The following is a 21282-nucleotide window of genomic DNA, read 5'->3' as shown; positions in this document are numbered from 1 at the left end:
AAAACACTGACTATACAACAAGAACAGCCACTGCTATTTCTCTATATGGCAATGGGAAATTGGTAATAAAGAGAAGAGCCGAGGCTCAAGAGGGAAAGGAGCCATGAATGTATGTAGGCAGGCATAGCTGGTCAATGACTGCTGAATAGCTAAGTACAGCAGATAATTTAATTCTTAAATTCTCTCTCCATGATCTATTTTCCAATGAAAATTTTTTCTATTTTTTTATTCTGTTGCTTTTCTAATTATTAAGGAATTATTGTCTTTTGTGTGCTCGTCTAATTTCCTTTTCCATTTAGCTAGTGAGAATTTGTTTTCCTCTGACTTTTTATACCTGTTTTCCCATTTGGCCAATTCTTCCTTTTTAAGAAGTTGTTTTCCTTGGCAAATTTTTTTGTCTTTTCCCATTTTCTTTTTACCAATACTCCATAACTTCAAGTAATTTTCTAATACTTCTAGTACACGCACACGCGCACACACACACACACACACACACGTTTTAATATACTTTATAACCTGACCTCAACTTATCTTTTCGCTTCATTTGCATGACTCTCCCTCCTGCACTCTGGCCATCTTTCACTTGCTCATGTACACTGTATCTGCCATTTGTTTTTTTGCATTGGCACTGGCCATCCCCATGCCTGGAACTCACTCATCACCTTCACTTTGCAGTATTCCTAGGTTTCTTCATGGTTCAGACTAACCAGCAGCATTTCCCGACCTTCCAACTGATTTGTTCTCCCTTTCAATTACCCTCTCCTTTGAGATAGAATTTTTTTCCTACTTTCCTCTCAATTTTAACATTTCTTGCTGTATCCTGGAATTATGATGTTATTTACGGCAGGAAGCCCACTATTTGGAAGGTTTTCTACCTTCTGTACTGTCTCTCCAATTGTTTTCTCTACAAATTTTTTAACTGAAAACTTCATACTCTCTTGCTTCATTTTTCCAGGTATTCTTGAAGTCCTTGGGTCTAAATACGTTTTTATATTGATGGAGTTAGCCCTTCCGAGTTTACCTCTTGAGCATTCCCATTTCTTATTGATTTGATGCCTTCTTTCATTATTTACTGCTAACTCCAGCCACAGTTCCTGGTTTAAGACTACTCAGGATCAGGCTCAGCACTTTGGGACGAGTGCTCAGGCCTATCTGGTCCTGACTTCAGTTTCCTGGATTTCCACTTCCTCGAGACTTCAAACCAAGAGCACTATCAGACTTCATTTACCTCTGGATGATCCTGGGTCAAAGCACTGCGTCTCCAGCCCCCCCCACCCTCACGTTTGGTCTAAGTGCTGCAAGTTTCTCATACCCCCGAGCTTTCTTGTCAGAGCACCACAGGTTTCTTCTTCCTCAGTTCACTCCCTTCCCTCCCCCAGCACACCATTCAAGAGTGCTGCAAACTTCAGGTGCCCTTAAAATGTCTTTGGTGAAAACAGTCTAGTTTTTAGCCGGTCTTCCCGTTATGGTACCAGCTTCTCTGGGAGACCCGTCCTGTGCCCAGAAGGCATGTCTCTTTGTGTAGTCCCAAGAGGAAGGTCCTTACTGTTATTTATTTCTTTTTAAATTTCACCCATTTAAATTTTAATTAAAAAAATGTAGTCTCCTTTTGAATTTGAACATCACTTGACCTGGTCACCTTTTGGGATTTTCGCTGGTGTACACGTGAGAGCCGAGCTCTTCCTCTACCTTTTTGTTTCCATCTTGGGTACAAAATTTTTGAAGACAAATATGGCAGTGTTCTGAATGACAAATCGGTCACGCCATTTGCCCAAGGACTTCTACTGCCTAAATACTACTCCATGCCAAAAATATCATGAGAAAAAAAGGTGGTCTGTCCGTACAAAAACACTCATTGCTGTGTGTTCATAAGATTCCCAACTTCTGTCCAATGACTGGACTATATACTGTAGGTTTATATAATGATTTATTAAAATGAAAAAGGAAAATACTAAGACCCATTTGCAATGGCATTAAAATGAGATAAGCCAATCACGTTTAAGTGACTATAATTATGTCAGAAGATTATTTAATATGTTCTTAAACATTCCAATTATTCTGTGATCTCTGATTCAGGAGTCCCTCCACTGACGCCGATCACAACGCATCCCGTGACTCCTAAGCTTGCCACAGGGAACAGGAGGCCTCTTTAATGTCATGACAGCATAAGAACTGAGATAAGAATAGATGAGCGTCCATACACTGGCCTTTGTGTCTGCAACATGATTAACCCACCTTCTTCCTTCTGTCTTGGAGTCGCTGCTGTGTATTGGCTCCAAGGCAGAAGAGCGGTCAGGGCGAGGCCACGGGTCCGAGGCCAGATTGGAACCCAGGATATCAGCCCAAACATTTCTCTCTCTTTACGGGTCCTAGGCGGCAGCTTGCTCACACCTCCGCTGTCTTCCCACTGCCTTCCGCGCGGGGCTCACCTTCCGAAGGCAGATACGGCGCCTGTTCGATACGGACCGGACGGGGCAGGGCACAAGGGCACCAATGGTTTTACTTAAGACTATTCCTGACTACGCCTTGTTGGCAAATGGCTAAGCTTACACAAACATCAGAACAGCTTTGGGGCAAGCTGCTGACTTAAGGCAACACCCCCCCCTAGTGTCAGCAAGGAAGTGTGTCGTGCTTCAACCACAAGCCCAAGGCCACACGGAAATAAGGAAATAGACTCTTTATTTTGCTCTCTTCCACGAGGCACAGCGGAGTGGCAGAGGGTTTCTTCTGCCCTCAACAAGCCAGTGCTAGATCACGTGTAGATGTTGCTCTGAATTTCGTTGGTCGTCACCAGTTTCATCAGCGCCTCTGGACTGAGGGAAGCGTTCTGGAAAGAAACAGAGTCACGAATGAACAGCGGGCCGACTTCCTCCTCGGAACGTTCCGGGCCTCTTTGCGGTTCACGGCGTGTCTACACCGCTCCCTCCCGCCTCCCTCCCGGGGAAGAGAGGAAGAAAGAGATCCGTGTTACAGATGGGCAGTCAAGCAAGGCCCCCGCGCTGAGTCAAGGAAGCTGACCAGGAACATCTACGGACAGTGTAAACCTTAAAATTTCTTAGACTTATAAATGTTGGAAATTTCACCATTGGGAAATTTCATACTTGAAGAATTTCCTATTGATAGTGGGTCTTCACTATTGGAATGTGAACCCCATTGGCATGAGAGTTTCCTCCTCCTCCCTTCTTAAGATTACTTTAGGACAGAAACCTTTTGCTGAACAATGGAAAGGACTTTGACCTATGCTTAAGCACAGAACAGGAAGTTCTTTGAGTCATGATTGATTTTAGAATTGATACAATGGAGATACTTGGAATCAATCTCCACCCTACTCAGTCCTAACAGGATTGAGTAAGGGCTGCAGCCTAGATCAAAGATTTAATCATTTGAAAATATGACCTTCAACAGACATGTGCAAAAGCCAGAAACCTCTGGGCGGTCCTGGGTTAAGCGAGAGCCACCATTGGCACAGGGAAATTGATGAAGAGTGATTGGTAGATGTGAGAACTGAGGGGAGGCAACTTGGATGGTGTCCTTAAAGATAGGAGGGTCTGGAGACTCCAAGGGGGAGGTGGAGAGTTGCTCGGTGTGGCTCGTGTGGGCTCTGAGAAGCTTGCTCTGAAGGAAGCTGAAGGTGGGGGCCGCTGAGACTGTTTCTCCATTTTGGTCATGTGAGTAATAGGGACTGATCTCCTTTCTTTGCCCCAGCTATCTAAGGGCTTGGGCCTTTTGGCCCAGCCTAAACAGAAGGGGTATTTAAGCCCTATTCCCTTCTCTCCCCTTTCTCTCTCTATATATATCTCTAATTCCTTTCTTGCTCCTATTGTAATTAAACTCCAAAAAAGGCTGACGGCTGACTTGAGTTTTCATTTAGGAATTACATAGCTGAATTCCTTGGCGACCTTAAATTAATATATATCAGTCTTTTAAAGGGATTTCCTTGTCACAACAGAACGACTTTGGCTCCAACAGCGCCAAGCCCCAGTCCAGATACCCACCAAGACCAGCCTGGAGGCTGCTCTGTAGCCAACAGCGGTTTCGCTCACTTTGAACCTCTCAACCAACGAGACAAGCGACTTGTTCGCCCACAAAACTTGCCAGAAACCAGCCCGCCAATAAAAGCGCCGAATGAGTCGCGCCCCAGAAGGGCGAAGAAGCGCAGCGCGCGGTCCCTCAAACCCGACACAAAGACGTGGCAGTCGGGGGGCGAGGGCGAAGCCGGGCTTCGGGCTGGCCTGTGGGCTCCCGGCATCCACCCCAACTCGCGATCGTCGTAGGCAGTCGGTGCAGCCAGGGCGGATCAGGCTCTCCCTGGAATCCGCTTCTCCTCCCCGGCGGTCGCGCACAAGGCTGCTGTCTGGGAGCCGCTCGCTGCCTCATGCCAGGCCAGGGCCGCCTATCACAGGCGTGACGTCCCTCGGCACGACGGGCGGGACAGAGGCTCTACGGCTCATCGCTAGCGATCCCGCCTGCGTGGGGTCCTCGGTTCTGTCTCCTTCACGCGTAGGCCGCAGCCTGAGGCCTCTGACAGAGCCAGGAACCCTGCCCAGGGAATACCGTTCTGCCCGCTTATCCGGGGCTTCCACACACCACAAGGGCGGCACACAGCTGGATTCAACAGCAAATAGTCTGGTAACAGGAGCCCCCCGAGAGTAGTGGTGGCGAATCTTTCAGAGGCAGAGTGCCAGGCCCTGCCCCCACCCCACCCCCAGGCATAGTGCTGGGCCCCCCGTCATTGGGTTGCTGGGCGGATGGGCAGGTGAAGTGAAGAACAAGCTCAGCAACTGTAAAGAAGGGGAGGGCAGTGGCCCGAGCAGTTGACTCCCCTCCGGCTCTGCCTATCTTACCCCCCGTATATTTCCATTGGCTGCTGGGCAGAGGGCCGGAAGATGGGAAGAGATGTCATCAGGCACTATGGAGGGGGGCAGCTCCACCCGGTGACGAGAGGGTGGCCGTGTCCCCCCAGAGCACTCTACGTGCCGTCCTTGACATCCGTGCCCTAGGTTCGCCATCACTGCCCTAGAGAGCGCGGTCCTGAGGGCCTTCGTTACACTGGTCCCTGGGCAGGGGCCTGGGCCACAGGACGGCACAGCCTACGGCTTCATGGATGAGAGCTGGGTGGCAGACGGACACTACAGAGACAGAAGCCGCCACAGCAGACGGACTAGCCTTCCCCTTGCACACCTTCCTTTCCGGAGTAACTCGGACTTGCCAGAGGCACAGCATCTGCGGCCAGGCACCTCCTGGGGGCTAGTCTCTGAGCTGGGAGGAGTAGCTGACGCTCCCCTCACCGCAGACACTCTTCTTGTGGGCTGGCTTAGAGAGCGGCTTCCCAGGAAGCTCTTGGGGGATCAAGGGGCGCTCCTGAGGGGAGGCATTGGTTTCTAACCGCACAGGGAAGGCACCGTTACAGGGCCGTGGTGCGTGTCTGTCCACACAGAAGAGGCCTTGGTGGGCTGCTGCTGAGGGAGCCCTGATGTAGCCACTTCCGCAGAGGAGTCTGAAATGGGAAAAGACGTCTCATCACGCTTCGGACGGGGGAAGTCTTCCCAGTCAGAGCAGGGTCCGGGGTCCCAGCAGAGGAAGCATCCTGGCATTATTAGCTCGGACCCTGGGACAGGCTGCATGAACCTGTAGCCCCTCCACTGCAGAGGACGGATTCACAATAAGAGCTGCTGACTGTGCCAGCCGAGTCCCTGCGAAGGCCCTGGGGTTCCCAGAGCTGCTCCTGCTCCTCCCCACAGGCCCATCAGGAAATCCGTGACTCTACTAGGCACGTCACCATCGTGCGATGGCTCTGCTGTTCTGGCGTCTCCCTGGCACGGCTTTAGGAGAGATCCACGACGGATGGCATAGCAGGGAACCCCGCCAAATAGTGAGTTTGAGTGAAAGGAAGAGGACAGAAGGGCCAGCTTGAGAACACACTCGATTCCGGTCATCGAAACGACCCTGCCTCCTCCTTCTCTGCTTCCACAAAGAGGCAGGAGTCCACGCCTTCTGACGAGCGCATGCGGCTGGTTGTCAGGATGATTGTTAGGTCTATCAGATGATCTTGGACCCAAATAGCCAAAGTCAATCGCTGAACAAACACCGTGGAATAACCAGAGTGTGCCCAGGGGGAGAAGAGTGAGAGCCCGGTGCATGAGAGGAAGCCTATCTTTAGCGAGGAGGCGTCCTAGCACGGGCAGCTTGTTTTTAATAGTGCATTAAAACACATTTTTGTTTCATAAACAAGTGAATAACTTACCTTAACTAATCCTCTGAAGCTTTTTGAACAAAGAATTGGTTTGAAGGCTTCCACTGTGACTAGGTCTAGTTTCATTATATCAGTGTAACACAGGTAGAGAATTGCTGGAATTTTCCACACTTGACAGTAACTCAGAACTAAATGAAAACAAGAAGACCAAAAAAGAATGGAAAAAGTCTGAATTAGAAGTAAACCGTATGGAAATGAAAGACAAGGCGGTGAAATCTCAGTTACTTTTGTGATACGTGTTAGCTCAAAAACTAAAAGAATTCCATTTGCTGTAGAATATGTATTTCCCACACATTTATCCTCTTAATTTTTAGTGGAAATAAGTGTTTTGAAATTAGGTTGCACTGACTGATGCCAGAGTGGTTAATACAAACCCCAAATAATAAAAGTAAGCTACTGGAAGGTTTGTTGTGTGGTTTTTTTTTAATAAAACTCTTACCTTCGGCCTTAGAATCAATACTCTTCTAAGGCCAAAGAGCAGTAAGAGCTAGTAAGTAGTAAGGGGGTTAAGTGTCTTGCCCAGAGTCATATCACTAGGATGCACCAGAGGACAGATTTGAACCCAGAACCTCTCATCTCCGGGCCTGCCTCTCAATCCATTGAGCGTCCTACCTTTCCCCGCAGAAGATTTTTATCTTATGTAAAAAAAAGACATTTGAGTTGATGACTTCTAAGAGCCTTTTTTTTTTTCAGGAGTCAGTGAAAAGTCAATTAAGAATTAAAATATTCCAACTATAGGTTGAAATGATAACTTTAGTGAATAGAAAACGGTCATCTTTTCTCCAGTAAGATTCTAGCCTAAGTACCAATAGCTATAAGATCCTCTGGGGGCAGTTAGGTGGCACAGCGGCTAGAGTGCTCAGACTGTAGTCAGGAAGCCTCATCTTTCTGAGTTCCTATCTAGCCTCATTCACTGACTGTATGAAAAAAGGCAAGTAATTGAATCCCATTTACCTCAGTTTCCCTGTCTATAAAATGAGATGGAGAAAGAAATGGAAAACACTACAGACAAGGTCACAAAGACAACTGAAAACAATTGAACAACAATAAGGAATTCTTAAAATTCAAAGCAAAAACCAAAATGTAACATCTGACAGCATCTAAGCTAATCAAAACATATTGGGGGCAGCTGGGTAGCTCAGTGGATGGAGAGTCAGGCCTAGAGAGGGGAGATTCTAGGTTCAAATCTGGTCTCAGACACTTTCCAGCTGTGTGACCCTGGGCAAGTCACTTGACCCCCATTGCCTATTTTTTAAAAAAACACCTATTAACTTTGTGTAGCTGCTAATAGACAAATATTGCACAAAGTCTATAACTAGTATTACTTGTTAGTAGTTTTAGGGTTATCAAAATTCAAATTATGTATATTACAACTAAAATAAATTTGGAAATTAAAAATAATTAAGCATGAAATATAATTTACATTGATTTTAAAACAATTTAAGTAATGTAATAGGCTGCCTTGCTTAAAGTGTCAAATGGATACTTTTAATTAATCAATATTTTTTAGCACCTCCATGAACTGTGCCAGTTGATGGGGACCCAAAATAAAAAATGAAAGAGCCTAGCCCTTTTCCTCACTGATCATTATTTTTTTGAGGAAAAGCATATATGGGGAAATAAATTACAAACTATACACAAAGTAAATACAAACTATTTTGGGGAGGAGGAAACACTGGTAGTGGAAGCTAAGGGGTAGAGATGCCTAAGGTTGATTACGAGAAAGGTTTCTTTTGCAAAATCTAAATTCACCAAAGTGAACATCACGGTTCATTTTAACCTAAGCCACGAGATCAATTGGCTTATAAAATATCAATTTTAATACCTTAAAGATCCATATCATTATTATATTAAAGGCTTACTATCAATACCTTTCCATTACTCCATATACCTCAAGAGAGGACAAACAGGGTTAGCATTCCTGGGCTACTGAGTTGGCGACAACAACAAAAAAGCTTAACGACTGTATTAAAAGCGTCACCTGCAGCAGGAAGGTCATGGACGATGTTGGGCTGTTCTAAGAGCGTACAATGGGCAGCATCCTGGAAACTCTGTGTTTTGAGGGCTTTCAGGAAGGGGGAAGGGAGGCTGCCGCTGGATTCTGGAGTTCTGTAGTCAGTTACGTGGCGAGACGTCAGAAGAGTCACCTGTAAACCTCTCTTCGGAGAAGAACCAAAAACCTGGCACAGAAAATCATGAATAACGTGACTACAATCAGGCGTGGCCAGAAAACTCCGAAATGCGTCGACTGCCCCCCACTGTGGTGGCGCTACGTGCCGGTCTCCCGTGTGGACTGGATTTTTCTCTGAGAGGTGTGACGGCCTATCGAGAGACCCGTAGTTGTGCCGCGCTACCACGGCGCTGGCACGCCGTTTAAGGGCTGAGGGCTCTCACGGCCTTCATCGGGAGCTCTCCGAGCTCTTACGTTCCCAGCCGCCTCTGACACGCAGGGCTCACAAAGGGTGGTTCTCTACTCACACACACAAGCGATGGCTACAAGAGGCGGCAGCTCCAGTGTCTTTCTTTACTATCTAAGACGACTCGCGCTCCTCCCTCTCACAGCCTCGCAAAACAGCCACACAACGAGCACAAACACACTGGCAGCCCGTCTCGGCTAGGAGCCGCACCGCCGCTCACGCAGGCCCCCCTTGCCCCGCTCACGCACGGGGTCCTCATTCCCAGTCTGGTCTTCACGGCGACAGGCCGCCGCTCTTTAAGGCCAGAGACAAGGTCTCGGGGGCTTGGCCTCGACCGGGCCCAGAGCCACGCCTTTACCTTCTCGAGCCACGGGTACTGCTGATCCTCTGCGACGTAGCAGCTGCACTGGCACAGCAAGACCTGGACAAAGCCAAAGCGTTCGGTCAGCTCGTCTGCACGCACCCAGGCTCTCCGGAGCCCGCCACCAGCTCTAACGGCTACCGAGAAACGCAGGACTCGAGACAGGCGGCAGAGACACCCTCAATCCCCACCCCGAGTGCTGACAAGCCGGGGCCGAAGGACGCTTGTTGGCGACGGCACAGGCCGGCGGACACGAGCAGCGAGGCGAGCCGGTGTGTGCGGGCCAGAGCGCGCATCGGCCTCGGCCTCCAGCGTCCCTGCCTGATCTCGCCCACTCTTGTCCGTCGATGCGGAAGACAACGTGCGACACGCGGGAGGCCTCGGTGGGGTGAAGAGGGCTCGCCACGGGAGGGTCCCGGCACGCCCCTCATCTCTCTGGACCGGCGGGCCTCTGGACCCTCGCAAGCACGGCTCTGGGACCCTGTGCGGTGGCTTCCGACATGCACTGGCGGAGTGACCCGGGACCAGTCTCCAGCCCCTCCCCACGTCAGACGGCATCGTACTGGGGGTCATCGTCACGCTCATCATCAGAAGCTTCCCAGAGACGTCAGCGCGACGACGGAGCTGTCAGGACTCACAAGCTTAGCCCTGATCCCCGTAAGGTCCAACGGTTCAAGGAGCCAAAGCCGGTGGCAGGAGGAAAAAGGCTCACCAGTTTGGGAGCGTGCGGCCATGCTGAGGAGTGGAGGCTCCCGGGGCGCCCAGGCCTCGCCAAGCTCGCTTGGGGAGCCTCCCGGAGCTCTCCTCCTCATTCTGGGGGAAGGGCAAGGAAACCCCCGGGCCGCCTCTCCGCCGTCCTTCGGCCCCGGCCCTGCCGAGCTCACTTTCTCGTCCTACCACCCCAGGGGATGTCTTTTATTCTGACTGTTCTGAGGACGTTATCGACAGCCCACTGAGCCCCCGAACCTCCGTCCTCGTACGCTAGGCATGTCTTTGGGGACTGTGCCACATGGCACCCTGGCACAACGCTCTCACCTGAGAGATCAGCCTTTGCTATCAGGAGAAACCTGGGGACCCCCCCATCCCTCCCAGGCCTCGCCCCGCCTTCTGCCACGCCTCGTGTTGATGACCGCAAGCTCCCTGAGCGCGGCCCGGCCCGCCGTGCGTGAAGTAAAGAGGACTGCGGAGCGCCCGGCCCCGGCCCGGCCCGGCCCCCAAACGCTACAGACGGCCACCAGCCCCGGCCCGGCCCGGCCCAGCCCCCAAACGCTACAGACGGCCACCAGCCCCGGCCCGGCCCGGCCCAGCCCCCAAACGCTACAGACGCCACCAGCCCCGGCCCGGCCCCGACCCCCAAACGCTACAGATGGTCACCAGCCCCGGCATGAGCAGGAGGCCGTGCCGTGTCTCTGGCCCCCCGGCCCACGAGATGCCCCCCTGGTTTCCTGTGGAAACTCTCCCTGTCCGCTGCCCCCGAGCCGCCCCCGGACGCCATGTGAGCGCACTTACGGCGGGCTCTGACTTGAGGCGGTAGAACACGCAGAAGGCGTCGGCTGGGGACAGGGTCGTGGTCTCGGCTGTTCTGCACCACTCGTTCCACAGCTTGGTGGACCCGACTTCTTCCCACGCTCCCGAATTCATGACAAACGAGGACAAAAACGCTGTGAAGGAAAATGAACAGCGATGAGAGTCCCTCAAACAGCCCATCTCCTCGGTATGAGGCAAACGGCCCGGGAGGCGGGATCCGGCCCCAGAAGGGGCAAAGACGGACACGTCCAGACCCCCAAGCTCTAGCACCAGCAAGCTTTTGAGCCAGAGAAGACGGCGCTCAGGCAGCCCTTCCCCCAGAGCCGGCCTGCACTCCCAGAGCCGCGTCCCGGGCCGCAAACAAAGGAAACGGCCCTAAGCGAGGAGGGAAGGCTCTGCTCCCTCGCTGGAAGGCCTTCTCGGGCCCCAGGAACCCCCCGCCAAGCCCCCGCCGCTGGGAAGCCAGCCACCCACCTGGGAAGGTGGGAGTGACCTCAGTGGCCTTTTCGTACACTCGGATGTATTCGTGGACACAGCCGCGAGAACACGGCTCGCGGGGCCGGGCCACTCAGCTCTGCTGTGTGATTGGACAATGGCACGACGTCCACATTGCCAGGAGGAGCTTTAATGGGCCATGCAGAGAACCAACGGCAGAGAAGCCTTTGCAGCGGCCCCTAAAGGCAGTCTCTGTAAGGACGAGGACGAGTGCCGGCCAAGGCAGCCCGTTCCCTTTGGGGCGGGGGCTGATTAATGGGGAGAACCGGGGACCTCTGTCTGGCCGCCAACTGCTCAAAGTGGCGGCCTCCAACTCGTCCTCTCACTGCACAGCTCGTCTCCTCCGCTCCGCTGCCTTAGCTGCAGCATGTCATGACTTCAGAAGACCCCAAAGGGCCCCCAAGGACAACGGTAGGGGATGAAAAGGAAAGAGAAATGACTCGGTCGTACCATCAGAAGGAGAGACAACTGCTGAATGAAGAGCTTCGGCTTCGGCTCTGGTGTTCCTCTCACCAAAAAAGTAAACCAAAACAGACAGAAAGGCAGCTCTTCCCACAGTCTCCTTCTTCAGAATCCCAGTTATCTCTTCCCTGACCCCCCGCTGTACTGCTTGCTTCCAGCTCTTACCACCATCAACAGTGCCCTCGCTCTGGGGACCTTCTGCATCCCGCCCTCTCAGTCTCAGCATCTGCCTCTATTAGACTGTAAGTTCCTTAAGGACAAGAACTGTTCTTCCTTTTCTTATCTGTATCTCTAGCACTTAGGATGGTTCCTGGCATGTAATTTAAATTCAGGGTAATCTGTGAACTTGGAATGAAAAAAATGATCTTTGTTTTCATTGATGTCTAATTGAAGTTTAGCCTTTTCTTCAATTATCTAGCTGGGAAAAGTTTGCTATTTACAAGCCTACCACAGAGACTCACAACAAAAACAAACTTTAACAATTTTGGCCCAATAGATACGTATACAGCGATGAGATATACGAACACCCAACAGAAGCCTTCGGTGGATGGAGAATGAATCCTCAAAGGAAGATTTATGGAAACGGCAGAGATAAGAAATACACACGGAAAGTGGGAGATGTCGATCATGTAAGCATATTAAAATATCTTAATTTCATAGTGATACCTAGTAATTTTATACACACAAATACATTTAAACATGTCCATAGTAGTTAATTTGCTTTCACTTACCTACTGCATTGTGTCCTATGGCGATTATAAACTTTGAACACGGATACTGCTCTAGCAGGGGAATTTCCAAAGATACATTTGTTTGCGTCTGAAGGACTTCTACTTCCCTGTTAATAAGAAAAATGAAGGCATCAAACAGTATGATATAATAAAAGCAACATTTATATGCAGCATATTCACAACAGACAACAAGCCTGGCAAGTAGGCATGATAATTAAGATGACTCCTATGATACAAAGAGCCTGAAGCTCTGAGAGGTTTCTTGTCTTGCTCACAAGGGACAGAATTTAAACCAGCTAGCTCCTAATTCTTTGTACTATATAAATGAAAAAAATGAATCAAATTAGAATCTCTTAATTAAACCCCCCAAAAGTAAATCTGAAAATGAAAAGTGATTATAAAAACTGAAAGTTAAAAAAATTCAACATGAATATTTATAAAAATCCAGACTTTTCAAATTAACAGAAGAGAAAACAGAATACTTTATCTTTAAAAAAATAATCCTATCTTAGAAAAAGAAATTTAAGAAGCCATAAATGAACTCCTTAAGAAAGAAATTCCAGGACTAGATGGATTTACAAGCAAATTTTAACAAATATTTAAAGAATGAATTCCAATACGGCATAAACTATTAGAAAAAATAGGTAAAGAGGTCCTACTAAATTCCTTCTATAATACAAATATGATCTTGATACATAAACCAGGGAGAATCAAAACAGAAAGAAATAATCCTATTTCCCTAGCAAATACTGAAAAAAAAATTAAATTAAAAACTAGTAAAGAGATTATAGTGATGTATCACTAACAAAATACATTATGATCAGGTTGGATTTATAACAGAAACGCAGGACTGATTCAATATTAGAAAAACTATAAGTATCAGATTGTCTCAATAAGAAAAACAATTAATTTACTAGAGGGAGGGAAAAAATATAATACCCATTTCTGTTAAGAACACTGGAAAAGGGAGCAGCTGGGTAGCTCAGTGGATGGAGAGCCAGGCCTAGAGACAGGAGGTCCTAGGTTCCAATCTGGCCTCAGACACTGCCCAGACCCTGGGTAAATCACTTAACCCTCATTGCCTAGCCCTTACCACTCTTCTGCCTTGGAGCCAATACACAGTATTGACTCCAAGATGGAAGGGGAGGGTTAAAAAAAAAAAGAACACTGGAAAGCTTAGGAATAAACAGAGCTTTCCTTAAAATGCTAAGTAAAATCTATCCAAAGCCAAGGATAAGCATAATAATGCTTAAGTAATCTTTCTTTTTTTTTTTAACCCTCATCTTCTGTCTTGGAGTCAATACTGTGTAATGGAATGAATTGAGCATGCAAATAAAAAAACTAGAAAGTGAACAAATTAAAAATCCTAAGATGAAAACTAAATTAGAAATCCTAAAAATCAAAGGAGAAATTAATAAAATTGAAACTCAAAGAACTATTGATTTAATAAATAAGACTAGAAGCTGGTGCTTTGAAAAAACAAATAAAGTAGACAAAGTACTAGTCAGTCTAATTAAAAAAAGGAAAGAAGAAAACCAAATTGACAGTATCCAAGATGAAAAGGGAGACCTCACCGCTAATGAAGAGGAAATTAAGGCAATTATTAAAAACTATTATACCCAATTATGTGGCAACAAATATGGCAATATAGGTGATATGAATGAATATTTACAAAAATATAAATTGCCTAGATTAACAGAGGAAGAAATAGAATACCTAAACAATCCCATATCAGAAAAAGAAATTGAACAAGCCATCAAAGAACTCCCTAAGAAAAAATCCCCAGGTCCTGATGGATTCACAAATGAATTCTATCAAACATTCAAAGAACAGCTAACCCCAATATTATACAAATTATTTGACAGAATAAGCAAAGGACTTCTACCAAATTCCTTTTATGACATAAATAATGGTACTGATTCCAAAGCCAGGCAGGTCAAAAATGGAGAAAGAAAACTACAGACCAATCTCCCTAATGAACATAGATGCAAAAATCTTAAATAAAATACTAGCAAAAAGACTCCAGCAAGTGATCACGAGGGTTATTCACTATGACCAGGTAGGATTCATACCAGGAATGCAAAGATGGTTCAATATTAGGAAAACCATCCACATAATTGACCATATTAACAAGCAAACAGACAAAAATCACATGATTAACTCAATAGATGCAGAAAAAGCCTTTGACAAAATACAACACTCATTCCTATTGGAAATATTAGAAAGCATAGGGATGGAAGGGTCTTTCTTAAAAATAATAAACAGTACATGTCTAAAACCATAGAAAACATCATCTGCAATGGGGATAAACTAGATGCATTCCCAATAAGATCAGGAGTGAAACAAGGATGCCCATCATCACCTCTATTATTTAACATTGTACTAGAAACACTAGCAGAGGCAATTAGAGAAGAAAAAGAAATTGAAGGTATTAAAATAGGCAATGAGGAGACCAAGCTGTCACTTTTTACAGATGATGATGGTCTACTTAAAGAATCCTAGAGAATCAACTAAAAAGGTAGTCAAAATAATCAACAATTTTTGCAAAGTTACAGGATACAAAATAAACCCACATAAGCCATCAGCATTTCTACATATTTCCAACACATCTCCGCAGCAAGAATTAGAAAGAGAAATTCCATTTAAAATCACCCTAGACAATATAAAATACTTAGGAATCTATCTGTTGAGACAAACACAGGAACTATATGAACACAACTACAAAACACTCTCCACACAATTAAAACTAGATCTAAACAATTGGAAATATATCGATTGCTCATGGGTAGAATGAGCTAACATAATAAAAACGACAATCCTATCCAAAATAATTTACTTATTTAGTGCCATACCCATTGAACTTCCAAAAACCCTTTTTTACTGAATTAGAAAAAACCATAACAAAGTTCATTTGGAAGAATAAAAGAACAAGGATATCCAGGGAAATAATGAGAAAAAAAATGTGAAGGAAGGTGGCCTTGCAGTCTCAGATTCCAAACTATACTATAAAGCAGTGGTCATCAAAACAAGATAGTACTGGCTAAGAGACAGAAAGGAGGTTCAGGGGAATGGGAATAGACTTGGGGTATGTGACTTCAGCAAGACTGTCTATGATAAGCCCAAAGATCCCAGCTTTGGGGACAAAAATCCACTATTTGATAAAAACTGCTGGGAAAATTGGAAGACAGTATGGGAGAGATTAGGCTTGGATCAACATCTCACACCCTACCCCAAGATAAACTCAGAATGGGTGAATGACTTGAATATAAAGAAGGAAACTATAAGTAAATTAGGTGAACACAGAATAGTATACATATCAGATCTTTGGGAAAGGAAAGATTTTTAAGACCAAGCAAGAGTTAGGGAAAAAAAATCACAAAATATAAAACAAATAATTTTAAATACATTGAATTAAAAAGGTTTTGTACAAACAAAACCAGTGCAAGTAAAATTAGAAGGGAAGCAAACAAATTGGGAAAAAATATTCATAACAAAAACCTCTGACAAAGGTCTAATTACTCAAATTTATAAAGAGCTAAATCAATTCTACAAAAAATCAAGCCATTCTCCAATTGATAAATGGGCAAGGGCATGAATAGGCAATTTTCAGTTAAAGAAATCAAAACTATTAATAAGCACATGAAAAAGTGTTCCAAATCTCTTATAATCAGAGAGATGCAAATCAAAACAACTCTGAGGTATCATCTCACACCTAGCAGGTTGGCTAACATGACAGCAAAGGAAAGTAATGAATGCTGGAGGGGATGCGGCAAAGTTGGGACATTAATTCATTGCTGGTGGAGTTGTGAATTGATCCAACCATTCTGGAGGGCAATTTGGAACTATGCCCAAAGGGAGATAAAAGACTGTCTGCCCTTTGATCCAGCCATAGCACTGCTGGGTTTGTACCCCAAAGAGATAATAAGGAAAAAGACTTGTACAAGAACATTCATAGCTGCGCTCTTTGTGGTGGCCAAAAATTGGAAAATGAGGGGCTGCCCTTCGATTGGGTTATGGCTGAACACATTGTGGTCTATGTTGGTGATGGAATACTATTGTGCTCAAAGGAACAATAAAGTGGAGGAATTCCATGTGAACTGGAACAACCTCCAGGAAGTGATGCAGAGCGAGAGGAGCAGAACCAGGAGAACACTGTATACAGACTGATACATTGTGGCACAATTGAATGTAATGGACTTCTCCATTAGTGGTAATGCAGTGATCCTGAACAACTAGGAGGGATCTATGAGAAAGATGCTATCCACATCCAGAGGAAGAACTGTGGGAGGAGAAACACCAAGGAGAAACAACTGCTTGATCACATGGGTTGAGGGGATATGGTTGGGGATGGAGACTCTAAATGATCATCTTAGTGTAAACATCAACAACCTAGAAATAGGTTCTGATCAAGGACACATGTAATACCCAGCAGAATTGCCTGTTGGCTACAGGAAGGGCAGGGTTAGGGGAGGGGGGGGGGGGGGAATATGATTCTTGTAACCAAGGAATAATGTTCTAAATTGACTAAATAAAAATTTCAAAATAAAATAAAAGTAAAAAAAAAGTAAAATTCACATATGCCTATAAACCTCACAAGAAAGACAGGAACTCAGATGTGACCTCCACAAACCTCACCAAGTACTTTATTTTATGACTAACACAGGACAATATATGTAAAAAAGCATGTACTGGCCCATAGTAGGTGCTCTCTATATAAACCCTTAATCCTTTCCCTTGCTCTAAATATATGAATTCGTGATGTTCTCATAGTAATCTGTAAACTGAGGCCTATAGAGCTCATCAGACTTTGAATGTGCTCTAAGCCTAGCATATTGTTCTTATACATGTCTGTTGCATGGTTAACGGTTAAGTCCACTTTAGAAGTAATTTATTCCTTAGCAGTAATGAAAACGTGCCAGTATTTCAATTCCTGTAAGTTTTCCCCTTTTTTACAGGTATCTTTTAACATACATTGGACAAGAGACAGGATTCCATTAAAAACAGCGAACCTGTCACAGTGTCGTTTTTTAGGAAATACATCGAACAAGGTAGCAACAAAATCGCCCTATTTGTGCGCCTTCATGCGTTTGTTTTCTCCCCAACTCTTAAAACGTGTTTTCTCTCTCATTCCGCACTAAGGTTTTTGGTGTCCTTTTTCATACTCAGGACACGTCAGTAATAAAGGGGGCAGCAAAGCTGTAGAGACACAGATGGGGCCCAACAGGGCGCTTTGTCACTCCTTATTACGGCCAAGTGCTGGAAATGAAGGTGGGGGGAGCAGAGTTCAAATTCACTCTCAGACACTTCGCTGTAATTCACTTAGCTCCTCTGTAGGAAGAGGACAATAATACGTGCCTTCCTGGGGCTGATGTGAGGATGAAATGGAACATGTGTCACGTGGCTTGCAAATCTCAAGACTAGGCGAAGGAGCCCCTTTTATCCTTAAGGCAAAGTACAGAGTGAGGATAAAGCATGTTTATAATGAAACATATACTAGTGAGATTATAACAACATTTTTCACATGGGGGCGGGGCGGGGCTGCCTCTTCTGGGGTTAAGCCGCTATCTAAGCGCTGTTATTCAGGCGTGACGCCACAGCGATGCTGTTAAAGGGGTTTTCTTGGCAGAGACCCTGGCCTGGCCTTTTCTTCTCCAAGATAGGAAGGGGCAGACAATGACGTCACTTCCCCAGGTTTGCACAGCTAAGTGTCTGAGGGCTCCTTCCGAACTCGGATCATCCCGACTCCCGGCCCAGAACGCTACCCACTGGGCTAGGTGGCCTCCTCCTCCTCCTAGCAAGGCACGATTCTAAGAAATCAGGTTTTTGCCAGCTCAAGTCAGGCTTCCACAGCAGCAAACGGCAAGCAACCGAGTGCGAGTTTCAGCTAGTCAACTGTTTAAACACGAGGAAAGCACACACACGCGCACGGGCACGCACACACGAACAGCAGCACACGTGTGTGCAGTGGCACCTTCCCGCTCTCTATTCGCCCAGCCACCATCCAAGACACTCCAAAGGGAGTTTCGCCCTCTGCTCCCACGGCCGGCACCTTCAAGGGAGAAACACCGCCAGGGCACACGAGGAGGTCTGGGGTAAAGCTAGGAAAAGCGGCGACAAAGACCGCCCGAGCACCGACCCCAGGGGGCGGGGGCCGGCTCCGGGGGAAAGCGGCGGCGATTACCTCTTTTTCTCCAGCTCTCGCCGGACTTCTCGGTCCTCGTAGTTATCCTGCGTCCAGGCGTCCTCCTCGTCGTCGTCGTCCTCCTCCGTCACGGCTCGGGACCGCGTCTTCACCACCTCCCCGAAGAAGGTAGCCGCCATCTCAGCAGCTTGACTCCGTACGCTTCAAGCCGGCGCCACACCCCGCCTCCTCAAGCAAAAAACTGAAACCACTCCAGGGCTCACGGGCTGTTCCAGAACCCGATGACTAGGGAAAAACTGAGCCCCAACCTCGGCATCGCCAAAACTCCTCCCCCGGCGACGCTAAGAAACTCCCGCCGAGTCCCCGAGGGGGCGGAGGAGAAGCGAGCTCGAAGACCCGGAAGAGACCGTTCCCGGGGCGGAAGGGGTGTGAAGGGCGCACGCGCGCGCAGCGACCGATAGGTCTCAGCCCGGAAAGCCTTTGCTTCCTTCTGGCTAGTATCGCCATGCCCAAAGCTGCAGCTTTTGCAGTAAGGGGACTCTTGGTTCTGAGATTTGGCGAAGGGATCACAACTTCTAATCCCTCCTAACCAGGGGAAAACAAGCAGTGGCATTCCATGAACAGGAGTGCCGCAGAGATAATGCTACACCCCCTTGGTCTTCAAGTCCACGACTGAATGAGTATTTCTAGGGAATGTCCTGGAAGAGATTTTTCCATTAAAAATAGGAATAGGAGACTTTCAGGGGAGCCTCTGATTCGCTGATGAGTTCCAGATCCAGCCTCAATAAGACAGCGCCCTTAGCTTTTCTGTGACAGTTGCCTTGACAGAACTTGGGGGTTTTTCTATAGAAAATGTGTCTTCATGGGTTGTTGCCCAAGAATTTGTAGTCTATCCAATAAACTTGGAATTTTCTTTCTTTTTAAATTTAATTTTCCCCAATTACATTTAGAAACCGTCTCTAACATTTAAAAAAGAATTTCAAGTCGTTTCCTCTCCCTCCCTCCCACTCTGCCCCACCAAGAGGGAAAACAGTCTCATTGATTTTACAGAAGCAATCATAAAAAAACATTTTTTCATATTAATCCTTTTGTGGAAGGAAACTCGAACAAAAAAATAGAACAGGGAAAAGTTTTCTTTGGTCTGGATTCAGATTTTCAGTTTTTTCTCTGGCATTTTTTGTTGTGAGCCCTTTGAAATTGTTTTAGATCATTGAAATGCTAGGAATGGCTAAGTTTTTCCATAGTTGTTCATTCAGCAGTATTCTTACCACTGTGGGCAATGTTTTTCTGGTTCTGATTATTTCATTCAGCTTCAGTTCGGGTAAGTCTTTCCAGGTTTTTCTGAGCTCCTCCTGCTCATCATTTCTTATAGCACAAGCGTATTTCATTCTAATCATATACTATATATGACTCAATCAGCCATTCCCCAATTGAAGGGCATCCCCTCGTTTTCCAATTTTTTGCCACCACAAAAAGCGTGGCTATAAATATGTTTTTACAAGTCTTTTTCCTTATCATCTCCTTGGGACATAAACCCAGTGGCAACACTTGCATTATTATCTCAATTTTCCCACTTCCCCACTAAGTTTTGTCATTTTCCTTTTCTGTCATAATAGCCAATTTCTTTGGAACATTTTTTTTGGTATGACTATTATTTTAATTACTTTATCTGAGAATTGCTTATTTGTATCCTTTAACCATTTATCAACCGAGAAATGGTTTGTATTCTTATACATGTGACTCTTATGTATTAAGAAATGAGGCCTTTATTAAAGAGACTTGTAAAAAAACATTTGCACCATTATGATTACTGTATATTACTTTTTATCCTATTTCCTTGTTTAGTTTCTGACCATCACATCCCCTAATTTGCCATCTTTTCTATCAACTTTACTCCCCCCCCCCATCTCTTATCTCCTTTCCCTCCTATTTTCCTGTAGGGTAAGATAGCTTTCTAAACCCCATTGATTTGTATATGTACTTCCCTTATTGAGGCAATACCAATGAAAATAAGGTTCACATGCTCCCCTCCCCATCTAATCGATCTTCCCCTCCACTATAAAAGCACTTTAATGTATCTTATGTGTGCAGTAATTTAACCCATTCCATGTTTCCCTTCCCCCTTCTCCCAATGCATTCCTCTTTCTCATGCCTTAATTTAATTTTGTTTTTTAGATATCACCCCATCATATTTAACTCATATAGTTGCCCTCCTTTTAACTGTCCTAATAATTATAAAGTTCTTTGTAGTTATAAGAATCATCTTCCCCCCATATATATATACAGTTTAACCTTATTGAATCTTTTAATTTCTCTTTTCTGTTTACCATTTTTATATTTCTCTTCAAACTTGTGTTTAAGAGTCAAATTTTCCATTCAACTCTGGTCTATTCATCAAGAATGTTTGAAAGGGGGCAGCTGGGTGGCTCGGTGGATTGAGAGCCAGGCCTAGAGATGGAAGGTCCTAGGTTCAAATATGGCCTAAGATACTCCTTAGTTCTGTGACCCTGGGTAAGTCACTCAACCCCCATTGACTCACCCTTACTGCTCTTCTGCCTTGAAACCAATACACAGTATTGCTTCTAAGGCAGAAGGTGAGGGTTTAAATATATTAAAAAAAAATTTTTTTTTACCTTGAAGGATTATGTTCAATTTTTCTGGGTGATTCTTGTTTGAAGTCCTAGGTCCTTTGCCCTATGAAATAGTTCAGGCTTTCCTATCCTTTGATGTAGAAACTGCTAAATTTTGTGTTATCCTGACTGTGGAGCCACAATATATGAATTATTTCTTTTTGACTGTTTGAAATATTTTCTCCCTGACCTAGGAATTCTGGAATTTGGCTATAATATTTCTGGAAGTTATCCTTTTGGAATCTCTTTCAAGAGGTAATTAAT

General features: G+C 45.8%; 1 protein-coding gene across 1 annotated transcript; it reads right to left on the bottom strand.

Annotated features, from left to right (window-relative positions):
* Positions 1-2662: 2662 nt before the first annotated feature.
* Positions 2663-18817, bottom strand: PSMG1 (proteasome assembly chaperone 1). Its single transcript, XM_001362843.4, has 7 exons — positions 18428-18817; positions 12247-12353; positions 10541-10692; positions 9029-9091; positions 8235-8433; positions 6245-6381; positions 2663-2827 (listed from the first exon to the last, which is right to left on the bottom strand). The coding sequence occupies exons 1-7, from the start codon at positions 18565-18567 to the stop codon at positions 2753-2755; spliced, it is 873 nt and encodes a 290-aa protein (XP_001362880.2). The 5' UTR covers positions 18568-18817; the 3' UTR covers positions 2663-2752.
* Positions 18818-21282: the final 2465 nt, after the last annotated feature.

This window comes from Monodelphis domestica, chromosome 4, assembly GCF_027887165.1.
Source record: "Monodelphis domestica isolate mMonDom1 chromosome 4, mMonDom1.pri, whole genome shotgun sequence".
NCBI lineage: Eukaryota > Metazoa > Chordata > Mammalia > Didelphimorphia > Didelphidae > Monodelphis > Monodelphis domestica.
This window is presented reverse-complemented; position numbering and strand designations above follow the sequence as displayed.